The sequence below is a fragment of the Epinephelus fuscoguttatus genome, linkage group LG21 (assembly GCF_011397635.1).
Source record: "Epinephelus fuscoguttatus linkage group LG21, E.fuscoguttatus.final_Chr_v1".
NCBI classification, from domain to species: Eukaryota; Metazoa; Chordata; class Actinopteri; order Perciformes; family Serranidae; genus Epinephelus; species Epinephelus fuscoguttatus.
Window position 1 is genome coordinate 34,343,490 of NC_064772.1, and position 12,624 is coordinate 34,356,113.

General features: G+C 40.5%; 1 protein-coding gene across 4 annotated transcripts in view; it reads right to left on the reverse strand.

Moving 5' to 3' along the window:
* zcchc2 (zinc finger, CCHC domain containing 2) overlaps positions 1–7,405 on the reverse strand; it is a 39,718-nt gene extending 32,313 nt beyond the window's left edge. For 3 of the 4 annotated variants that reach the window (XR_007448265.1, XM_049565488.1, XM_049565487.1), the window contains exons 1-3: positions 6,426–7,405; positions 1,587–1,707; positions 1,057–1,127 (exon numbers count right to left, since the gene is read on the reverse strand). Coding sequence is in view for 3 of the 4 variants with exons in the window: in XM_049565488.1 (XP_049421445.1) it covers positions 1,057–1,127; positions 1,587–1,707; positions 6,426–7,226 (993 nt within the window). In the remaining variant the exon portion in view is untranslated. The remainder of the gene's footprint in view (positions 1–1,056; positions 1,128–1,586; positions 1,708–6,425) is intronic. The other variant, XM_049565489.1, reaches the window with a different exon arrangement.
* Between the last annotated feature and the right edge of the window lie 5,219 nt (positions 7,406–12,624).

Sequence of the window (12,624 nt, forward strand, 5' to 3'; positions counted from 1 at the left end):
AACAAATCAGGCAGCTCTGTCTCCCACACATGCAGCACAGCGCTGGATTACACGTCCTACTGCGGTCATTTCATTCACCTCACAGACTTCTTTAGCGTAGCACGTACAACATATAGGTCGATGACACACTGTATACTTATTAACAGACAGATTAAACAGAGGAGCAGCTCTGCGTCTCTCTGAGTGTTGCTGGAGAACTTGTGAGTGTGTGAGGTGGTGTTGTGCAGAGAGTGAGAGAGGAGAGATTCACACTGGTATGACTTTTCAGTCTAACGGCATATATAAACAATATAAACAGTGTAGTCTAAATTTATATCTTACTTGAAAATATATCGATATATCATACATAGTTGTTATGTCGCCCAGCCCGAGTGGAAATACAACTGTCTCTGCGTGTCCCCGTGCCAGGTTGCCATATTAAAAAGCCACTGATGTGAAAGTTTATTTTATTGGCTTATCACCCAGCTATTACTGTTACACTCCACCATCAAGCAAGCTGTGTGTAGCATATTTCAAATGCAGAGAATTGGCCACCCTCCAAAAGCTGAGAGCACACATGCAGGAAAGTGTGTGGCAGCAGAGCGGAAAGGAAGTCTGTGTGTGTGTGTGTGTGTGTGTGTGACTTATGTGATGTCCCGCAGGTGCACTAAAGAAAACGCCAGACATAACAACACCAATCAAGATTGAGTGTTTACAGTCCTTCTGCGTGGTGATAAGGTTAGTGGGTGTAGTTTGGGAGAAAGCAGGGCTGAAACTAATCATTATTTCATTATCGATGAATCTGCAGCTTGTTTTCCTGATTGACAAATTCATTTTAAAATGTAAAAAATGGCTTCTTTTGTCCAACCAACAGTCCAAAACCCAAAGACTCTTCATTTACTGTCATATATGACAAAGAAAAGTGATGTCCCTTTAAGACTACATGCACAAACACAGTATTACGCTAAAAGAACGCTTCCAGTCGTCATATTAACCTGAAGCAGAGCTCTGTGTGTGTGTGTGTGTGTGTGTGTGTGTGTGTGTGTGTGTGTGTGTGTGCGCTGTGTTGTTACCAACCTCAAAGTTGTATTCCTTGTCTATTCTGGTCCGAGAGATGCCCCTGAGCACGATGCCCTCTATATGCACTGCTGCAACAACAGAGAGCAGGAATAAACAATTATGACTCAGTCGCTTCGACAAGTTCGGCAGAAGAAGAGTGATGCAGCCATTAGGACTGAGCAAATATCGACTTCACAAACACAACAAGCCTATACATTCATCTGAGTTATGACAGCACTTACTGGGAATCAGTTGGTACTTTCTATGTGTCCAGGCAGTTTGAGAGTTATTAAAGAAAAACTGAAAACATGAGGTGGCTCTACTGTTTATGTCGCAACATAAAGAAGCATAAAAGATTTCTAGCTATGATAATAAATGTTTCTGCTTTATAGAGGAAGCCTGTTCATTTGGCAGCTATGTGTCCCCTTCACTGTGTTTACGGCTTTGACAGAGGAAATCAGACTGCTGGATAGTTTCTGTTGAGCTGCAGCTTATTAAAAAGTAATTAATTATCATGTACAATATGTGTATAATATGTTCCCATTCACCTTCTCTTTGTGTTGCCCAGCGGCTGGAGCGGCGGCTCTGACATGGAGGATGGGGGGCCGTACACTCCCCCAACCCCAGCGGCGGGGAAAGCAGGTAATCTGCCTTCTGACCCGTCAGCTCCTGGGGACCAAAAACACACTCAGTTAATTACTTATTACAATTTTTACCTTTAATTACAGCATGACTTCACTGTGTTTCACAGGTTTCATATTTAACTAAAGTAAAACACACTGCAAAAATGCATCATCCTTTTATGTTTTGTAGAATCAAACCAGCAGTGACCATGATGATATCATGTTTAAACTGAATTACTCGCTGTTTCAATAACAAAAGTATAATGCTACGTGCTAATGTTTGAGCACAGTGCAAAGTCGGATCATTCAGTACCTTCTGGTATATTCATCAGCTTTCCAAAACTATAATAGCATTTAGTTCTGGCATACACAGGAACCAGGATTAAATAACCCAAAGTAAACATATTAATCTCTGATGAATCACAATCTGCACAATAATAGTCACACAAAGCCACTTTAGATGTTCAATAGCCCAGAGCAGTTAACAGCAAACGTAATGTGTAAAACAAAGGAACTAGAAAACGCCCTTACTGCAGAAAGTGCGTGTGAATGCTGACAGCTAAAATTAATCTCCAAGCATCACTGAAATGCAGAAATGTGAAATGAACGCCCGAAAATATGTAAAAGTCAAAATACATTGTAGTGAAATGCTGCAAAACCTGAAGGTTGAAACATAAAACCGGCAGAGTTGGAAGCTGAATTGTATTACCTACAGAAGCTAAGAGTTGAAACTATAATGCTGTCAAAGGTAGATGTTAAAATCTATTAACTGAAAGGGGTGAAAGGAGAAAATGCTTTGTACTTCAAAAAGCAGAAAATGTATGAAAAATGTTGATAAAAGCATCAATGTCTGAGCCTAACTTAATGACATCTGAATGGTTTCTGCAGCTGAAAGTTTGCACAAGTAATAGAAAATACAAAAAAACGTAGTGTGACTGCTGAATCAGCATTTTTGGGCAAAACTGCCGAGCTACACCATCCACGTAAACAATCAAAAGGGATGAAAGAAGAATTCTGAAACACAAGGAAACACCAGGAACCGACCGTCCTCTCATTCACTGTCCCTCTCTCCCTCTGTTTTTTACCACGTTTGACAGCCCAACAGTCCAGATACAGCACAGCATCTAAAAATGGCATGTGTGATTTCATTATGAGCAGTGCATCTTCACCAGGCCAGGCCCTGACTCACTATGATGTCAACCTCGTGGATTCATCTAAAACAGATACAGGCAGTGTTGAACCAAGCCGATGTGTATTTGAAGGTACTGTGATAAGTCAGCATTAAACGAAGGAGGGAAAAGTCTCTGATATTTTTTAGTTCATTTAACTATTTTTAATCATCACCTATTTTGCAATCAACTACTTTTTGAGACAACAGATTGTGGTTATTTATAATAGGTGCGGGCAGTTAATTTCCAATCACTGCTCAATTGATTAAACCTTTGAAACATGTAGCGACATTACTTTTCTTGTGCTGCTTTCAGACGACTTTCGGAGTATTCAATGCTATGAACCCCAAGCAAATTGGTGCAGTTTCATTCAAAAACATGAGAAAAAAGGGAATGAGAAACTTGGTGAGAAATGTTCCAAAAATTGCAAAAAAATTAATAGATTTAGAAAATTATTTTTAAAAAGCGAGGGGGAAAAAATTAAATTTAAAATTACTATATATTTAAAATTATTTTACAGAATTATTTTAATTTTGAAGTTTTTTTTCCAGGACATTTCCTTTTTTATTATTATTATTTTTTTCCTTTCTTTTTTCCACCAATTTTCATGTTTTTAATTTTCTCGTTTTACTCATTTCTTGCTAATTATTTTTGGGTCATTTCTTCTTTCATTGCTCATTGCCGTCTTCCCATGTTTCTGACAGAAACCAAGCCAATTTGCTCAGGTTTCAAAGGTTTAAAGCATCCTTAATGTAAACCACCATAACGTGGAAAGACCCTCACAAAAGTTGAGGTTCATTTTCATCGTCTGACCCTGAAGTGTGAGAGTTTTTTTCATGTGCTGGTGGGAGTCTGACACTTGAGAGTCTGCTGCGTAACAGCTTTGCATTCCTAACATGACTTCAGATTAGGTAAGTGATTTTTCCATTTACGAGTGGACGTACATTTCATAAATGCAAGAACAATCAGTCAGCGACAGAAAACTCCGATCACCTTTGTTAAATAACTGTAAGGGAGAAACCCTGGGCTCCTCTGTGGTAAGAGGCCCCGCTGGCTCAGTCAATAATCCATCCTTGCCTCATGGACATACAATGCAGTTACTTGTGTTTAAGATTTAACTCCATGTTTAAAGAGACTGGAGGGTTTGAGTCCAAGCAAAAACTATGACAGTTCTTTCCACTGCTTAATAACCCCAACCTGAGCATAGGAAATAGGTGGAACATGTGGTTCCCAACCTTTTTTCCTCAAAGGGATTCCTTTTCAATTAATTAGTTAAGTGACATGACAATTTATATTCTATTCAGTGCAGAACAACAACAGTACAGAACAACTGATAAAATGCAACCCAAACAGCGAACACAATAAGTGTTGGAGGTTTGCGTAAAACAAGCTATGTGAATGAATTTTGAGCGGATTATTTCCTTTGAACATTGCATCAGAGATGAGTTTTCCTAATGTTTTAAGTAACTTCTTAGATGTCTCTCGGGCTGTATTCAATATTATTTTAATTTTTGACAATCACACACACTTAATAAGCTACTTTTATGAACAAACTCAGTGTCTTCTTTTCCCTGACGCTTGGCCATTATTCTATTAGCTCTCTGGTTTTTTTAACTGCAGGACTACGCTGTTTGGCAGACAGGGAAGTGTCCATATAGCTTGTGCTCAAGTTATTTCCGGCGCCATTCCCTTATTCTATGAGGGGTTTTTTTAAGTTAATATCTTGAATAATAATCTGATCTTTAGAAATAACAACTTCATTTTCCTTACAGGACAGAATGAAATGCTGAGATAAAGGCTGACTGTATATTTTCAAAAAAAGTTCTGTTACATCCCTGTAAAATCGAAAAGGCCTCAGGACCGCCCTGAGAAACCTTGGCAACCTATAGCGGGGGTCAGGACCCCCAGGTTGGTAAGTAACCAGTGATATACACTGATGAACAGCAATACAGGTAAGAGGAGAAAATATGTATTTTAGATTTTTAAATGAACTGTCCTTTTAAGTGATGAAATGAGAAACAGCTGTGTGAAAAGAAGGCAACTGCTTTGAAGGGATAGTTCATACTTTTTTTAAGTAGGGTTATCCACAGACAGCATATTACATACATTACAAAATCAATACTAGTTTAAGTGTACACTATATTTAGAATATTTTCACCACTTTCCCTTGCTGTCAGACAGTGATTTCCTGCGGAAACATGAAGCCATTATATCACTCAATTTAAAGCCAGACTCCACTGAGAAAAACAGTGATTTAGCACTGCTTCAACACAGGAGCTGTTGGTCTATCACTGCCTCACTCAGATATTTTGTTTGTGTAATTGTGTAACTTCAGCGTTCAAACGGGTTAGTTCAGAATCACCAAAGTCACACATTAACACAAATAAATTAACTGATCAGGGTAGCTGCAGACCAGCAGCTCACATGTTCAGAAAGCTTAAATGACTGTTTTTGTCAATGGAGTCTGGTTGATTTGACAACGGCAGGGATGGGGAACTGAACCATCGAAATGGGCTGTCTGACGGAAAGGTAAAGCAGTGAAAATATTCTAAATATAGCGTAAACTTAAATTGTTATTGATTCTTTTGGATGGGACTTTCAGAGGTCGCTACAATATGTTTTGTTGCTGGCCCCCATCGACAGCAGTACATTGCTTAGCTTCTGTGCTGGACTAAACTAGCTAAGGAGACATATCCCATACAACCTCACTTTTAAAAAAAAGTGACCTGTCCCATTAAGCCATTATTAGCATAGCTGATAACCTTGGCAGTTCATTACCTTTTAAACAAACTTACAAGTCTCTAATGGGTGCAAAATTTCACTCCAATGTACCTACCAACACATGACATAATGTACTTTATGATCAAAACCTCTGCCACAAAGGAGGACATAAAATCAGCAGCTGTTGTTTGGTTGTAGTGCAAACCTGCAGGCACCAGAGTCGTGTCCCACATAGTTAAAAGCCACAAGTGATTGTGTACTTTATCAAACTCCTGCTGCAGCAGTTACAGCAGCCACCAGCTGGGACAGACAGTCTGTTGGATAATAAGACTACCACAGCAGCTCTTGGCATTAGCTTGGCTGTAGCTTTGACAGGGGCATTAGCATCCAGTAAGCTCGTTAATGACTTTCATCGTGCAGAGCGTTTAGAAAGTTGACGGCAGCCAGTATAGATCCGCAGCACCGCCAAATAAGTTAGTGTACAATGGGAACAAAGCAACAGTGTTATAAAAATATCCCAAACATTTAAAAATGGCGTGTGTAACTGGTTAAAACCACCTGCCGAACTTTAGCTACAGCAGGTTAACCGATTAGCTTCTAGATGCTAGCTAACTCTGTTAGCATTAGCTACACTGCCATGGACGACAGCTAATGCTAAGAAGGGGAAGTTTCCTGCTAAAGTACTTGGCACACTTGTCCAATGTGTAATGTAACATTCATATCTCACATTAATTAGCTGTAAATGTAACGTTACATTTAATGAAGTTGTAACTTTAGCCAGCTATGCTACAGTCGTGAGCTCCCTCCTGAGGAACACAAGTTTTGAGCTAGCTTGGCATTCAGTGGAAACGATACTAACGCTGCTGCTCATTACCGTTATCTGGGCGTTTATTCTGAGCTGATTCTGACGTCTCTCCTCCTCCATGGCAAGCTCTATTTTGTCAAGCTGCCCTCGGACCATCTCCCGCTGGTGGAAATGCAGAGCTGGGTGCAGAGAGGCCATGGTAAAGAGCAGCGCCAACTGCTCCAGAGGTCCTGCCGCTGGCTCGTTAGCCGACGAGCCGCAGGTCTGCTCCGACCGCCCGTACACACTCCCGTCCTGACACGGCGGGTGAAACGAGTGGTGGTGAGGGTCCCTGAATGGATGAAGGGAGTAGTCATAGTTTTTGTAGAACATGGCCGGGTCTACATGGCTCAGTATCCGAAAGAGTATTCCAGCACATTCCCTGCTGTCAGACCCGAGGAGGGACAGGCAGACCAGGAGTTTAGACCTCACAACCGGATCAATCACGTCCGTTAAAAGCCCCAATTCGCTCGGACTATTCGCCCGGAACTCGAAGTCTCTTAAAACATGGTAATCTTTCCTTGTAAGATCCTCCAAGTAAGATCCCAAAAAGCGGAGCTCCAGTGCTTGGCACATATGTAGCAGTCCGCACATGAACTCGATCCGCTTAGCGGGGTTTAGATGTAGGCCAAACCACTCGAAGACAGTCTCCTTGTTCAGCTGGGATGGACACACACCGGGTCTGGGCGACTCATCCAGTCCGTCGGACACCGAGGAAGGAGGTGCCGCCCTGGGAATATGTTGGTGCTCCGGCTGATCCAATGAGTCGTCCTCGGCCGTTTCGTCGCCTCCTTCCTCGCCCGTTTTCATCGGTAGCTTCATTTTCAGCATTATCAGCGCTGCGAGAGAGGCTTCAAAGTGTGAATGACGGACCAAAATACATTACTGACAACTTCCACCAGTTCGTAATGCTGAAAAGAGAAGCGAACTGCCAGTCGTTTTACAGTGTTTTTACTATTAGCTAATCATCTGACGCGACGATACTACTGTAGCTTTTTCCTACGGTACCTTCTTCTTCTACTCCTTATTTCCGGCAGAGTAGCTGTGGACAGAGGGCACATTACTGCCACCGCGCGGCTGTTGGTGGAACTGCTGTAATTTAGCCTGCATAAGGGACTGTACTTTACTTATCAGAGGAGGAGGAGGAGGAGGAGGAGGAGGAGGAGGAGGGATGGCTCGGGTCAAATTGCAATATTATTCATTAAAGGCTTTTTTTAATCTCGTGGGACATCCAAATAACACTGAAAGTATACCAATATATATTTAGTTGATCAAAGTATTTTCAAGGCTCAAAATGTGGGGCCCTTACATCACAGCATCACACAAACAAGTGCACAACTCTGCTTTTGAACATGATATTTCCATATAAGATATGTCTATCATCAGTTTTTAGGATGCTCTTCAACGTATAACCATCAGATATGACCTGTTCTGCATGTGTATGTGCAGTGAGGCAGTAGAGTCTATCCCAGCTGACACTGGGTGAGAGGCAGAGTTCACCCTGGACAGGTCGCCAGACTATCACAGGGCTGACACATAGAGACAGACAACCATTCACACTCACATTCACACCTACGGACAATTTAGAGTCACCAATTAACCTGCATGTCTTTGGACTGTGAGAGGAAGGTGGAGCACCTGGAGGAAATCATTTCACCCAGACCATGTAACGGTAAAATGCTGAAACGTTGCCTTTGACATTGAAAAAAGAATATTCCACTAAATCCATGATGGTATGCTTTTAATAAATGATGCAGGAGGGTATTAGGACCAACAAAAAGTACCAAGGTTGGGCCCATTTTTGAGTTAGATCGACTGGACTATTGACCCTCCTGGAACCTACAAATACTTGTCCTTGAGCCTCTCCGATTAATTGATTCCTCCCCCATGATGCAGCACAGAGCGCCACAGCAAGTCATTCATAATTACCTATTATATTTAAATGGTTTTATAGTGACTTGAACGTGCAATTATTCCTTGCAACACTGCCTTAACTGTGCAATAACTGGTGCAATAATTCAACTGTGCAATATTCTTCTACTACAGCTATTATTATAAGTCATACCTCTGCTATTATTACACTCATATGATATTATTGTCACATACACATAATATCATATATTAGTATAAACATATATATACTACCAAAATGCTTTTATTATTATTATTATTATTATTATTATTATTATTATCATTATTATCATTATTATTACTAAAAATGAATGTTACTGTAGCTTTTGTCATATGGATCACTCTGCATTTATCATGTTTATCTGTTCTGTGCGACATCTATTGCACGTCTGTCTGTCCTGGAAGTTGCTCTTCCCGAGCTTTCTACCATTTTTTTCCTCGTCAAAGGTTTTTTTGGGGAGTTTTTCCTTATCCGCCGTGAGGGTCCAAAGGACAGAGGGATGTTGGATGCTGTAAAGCCCTGTGAGGCAAATTGTGATTTGTGATATTGGGCTTTATAAATAAAACTCAGTTTACTAGTCAGTTCTTACCAACAACTCTTGAATGTAAATATCTAACATATAATGTCTAATGATGGCCAAATGAAGCCTCATGAAGCATTTTCTTTATTGTCTGAGCTGGTCACGGAATCTGGCGGCATCAAGGGGAAACATAGCAGGACAACAATAAAACTTAAGGCAGCAAAAGTGCGAGTGGGGCGGGCGGGGGTGGTGGATAGTGATGGCTAAATGAAGCCTCATGAAGCATTTTCTTTATTTTCTGAGCCCACTAGATGGCACTTTTTGTTCAACAAAAAGCTGAAAGCACACTGAACTGCCATTCTTTGAGCCTCTCTCTTTAAACCATGAGCGCCATCTAGTGGGCTCAGAAAATAAAGAAAATGCTTCATGAGGCTTCATTTGGCCATCACTAATAATGTCCATACTGTGCATATTTCTTATTTTTATCTTATCGATAATCTTTATTTCTATTTTATTGTATTTTAATGTATTTACTTTATTTTTTACATACTTGATACTCATCTAATAAAAGAAAATAACCTTACACCCCAGCCACCCCCTCCTCTGATCTGATAAGCAAAGAACAGTCCCTTAGGCTAGGGTCGACCCAGAGGAAAATTTCCCTGCTCACAAAAGTCTTTTCTTTGTCTCATCAGACATAAATCAGCTTCTTAGGCTGAGAATACTAAATTCTGATCTGTTTCTCATAACCCTCCCTCCCCCATGAGAAATAAGTAGCAAAGGAATAAATCAGGAGGAGTGTTCAGAGGTTTCTCAACTCAGATAGTCGAGACATGAATTTGATCACTGAGAGAAGTTTCTGACATTGTGCAGACTCATTTATGAGTCAATCAAGTTTTCTTTTGGGTCTTACTGTTGTCCCAAGAGCTGACTATTTCAGTCAAATATAGATTAGTAGTGACAGAGGAAAAAAAAACATTTTAAGATCTTAAATTATGATCAGGCAGAGACAAGAAAAAGGCCATTTCTCTGGAGTCGAACTTAAGAGGTAAAAGAAACTGGTCAAAAACCCATACTGTTGTTGTTATATTGAGCTCAGTTATGTCTAGGAGAAACAGACTGGAAGAAGAAGCGATCTTATTTTGAATGTTCCTGTCCCCGAAGTGAAAGTTAGTGCAGATACTTTGTTCCAGTTAAACCCCAGACAGCAGCACTGGTTCTGGGGTAAAAGCTGTAACTGATTATATCAGTTTTGGGGAGTTTATTGCAGTAATCCAGCCAATTTGTCACGAAAACACACAAAAGAAAACAGCAGTGAGTATCTGGCTTTTACAGAGAAGTTGATTTATAGATCTGATTAAGAAGCAAACCTATGTCTCCTCTCTTTTCTTTCTTATGAGAAAGTTCTTGTATTTTTAAATAAATGAAAAAGGGGTGAAAATTACCTTAAAAAAAAGGTGTTTCTCTGGCTTCATTTGGCCAACACTGCCCTCTAGAGGACATATGTGACAATTACAAAGAAGAAGACAGCAGGTGAATGTGGCTGCTTGGTGTAGATGTGTCAGTGAATGAAACCAGCTATTGGAGTATTTGCATAGTCTGTTGTCTGTTATAGAACAGTTTGAAAGTGGAGCTTAAACAATGTCCAAAACTGGACAATAGAAGATTGGAAAAACCACATTCAGATGGAAGCATGGATCCATCCTGCCTTGTATCAACGCTTCAGGCTGCTGCTGCTGGTGGTGTAATGGTGTGGGGGAGATTTTCTTAGTACCAACTGAGCATGGTTTAAACACCACAGCCTACCTGAGTATTGTTGCTGAGCGTGTCCATCCCTTTATGACCACAGTGTACCCATCTTCTGATGGCTACTTCCAGCAGGATAACGCACCATGTCACAAAGCTCACATCATCTCAAACATGACAATGAGTTCACTGTACTCCAATGGCCTCCACAGTCACCAGATCTCAGTCCAATAGAGCACCTTTGGGATGTGGTTTCAAAATAAATATCAAATACCAAAATAATTAAGATGTGCTCCATTTCAAACAGAAAATAATGTGTAGGCTGAAGGATTGTAGGTAATTTACATTTCTGATGTACATTCATTTTTTTGATTCTATCTAACACTGTAGTTCCCACTAGTGGCCTTTTAAACACTCAGACAAAAACTTTATAATCCACAGCTTTCTTTAATTCATTCTAATTTAATTCCTGCAGGGAAATAAGGAAACAAAACAACAAAACACAGTCCTTGCATCCCAAACTGTCCTGACACTCCTCCTCGCCTTCCTCTTGGAGCTTATCGTGTGTCCAGCCTGGTGCGGTCTGGTTGGAGAGGAAGTTGAAGGCACATAATTGGGAAACAACAATTTAAGAGCTATGTTTGTGCAGTCTTTTTTATTTATTTCCAGAGCTCAGACAGGAACTGGCAACAGCAAGGCCTTTAAGTGGCACAGAGGGAGCAGCAGCCCTGATTGCACTGGTCTCTGAGAACATCTTCACTGTGCTGCTCCAACAGGGGGCAACAGCACCTCACAGTTCCTTGTCTCTGTACGAACACAGTGCCAGCCACTGATGGGCAGCTCCACAGCAGTTCCTCAGTGATGGAATCTGATGATGTATACATCTAATTAACATTTTTAATGAGTATATGTCTGGGATAAATGTACTTCTCATGAATATTTACATTTTATACTTCTACTTCAGTAAATTTCAGAGGAAATATTGAACTTTTCACTGCATTATTTTATTTTGACAGTCATTTGATGCATTGCTATACATTAAAGGTTCTATACGACATTCAGAACATTAATATGGCAGCAAGCCACTATTTTCTATGTAAAGATACAGTGGAGTGATAGCATCCTGAGGAGAGAATGAAGTCATGCTACCTCTCTGTGTGCTGTAATCTGAGCTTCTTCGTCCAGTGTTTTGGTAGATGATCAAGACGTGTGTCACTCTGCAGTCACACCTCCAAAACACTAGATGACAGCAGGGATTCTGTGATGTGCTGTAAAGTTTAGTTGGTTCAAACACATATTAAACACACATTAAACATGGCTTAATAGCAACAGTGTCAAATATAAGCACACAAATCAGCTTCACTATAACTCGCAGCATTCACAGATGAACACTTGTCTTTATCTGGACACATTTTCCCCACAAATACAACATGCTAACTTTATTAGCACAAGCCTATGGCATTTTACATTGTATAAATTAGCCTAGTGGCTAGCGGACTTTTCCTCTACTCATATGAAGCCAGGGACAACAGCAACATTTAACAAAGGTAACATTACAAAATTCAGCTCCATTACAACTCACAAGGTTCACTGACAAAACAACTGTCTTATACTAAACACGTTTTCCAAACAAATACAACATGCTAACATTATTAGCACAAGCCTATGGCATTTTACATTGTATAAATTAGCCTAGCTACTAGCGGAGATTTCCTCTGCTCATATGAAGCCAGGATAAATCACACACAAGACTTAAAATGCTATTTTTGTGGAGGCCTTATTGTCTTCACAATTTATTGTTTCTTATCTGTGAAATTAAAGTAAATCAAAGCTTTGTTTCCACTGAGGGAAATGGTTTCAGCTGACAGAAACAGACAGGAGGTCTGCGTTGCTGCGATGTGTAGCTACATTTCTGGGGAGGTGCATGTCAGGCTACAGCGTAGGTTACTGTGGGTATGGTGTCGATTCATACTGCAAGGACAAATCCCGCTTTAGCTGCAAGCAGCTGGTTCAGCCACCTCCATGTTGAGAGGTGTGTGCAAGGTGATCTC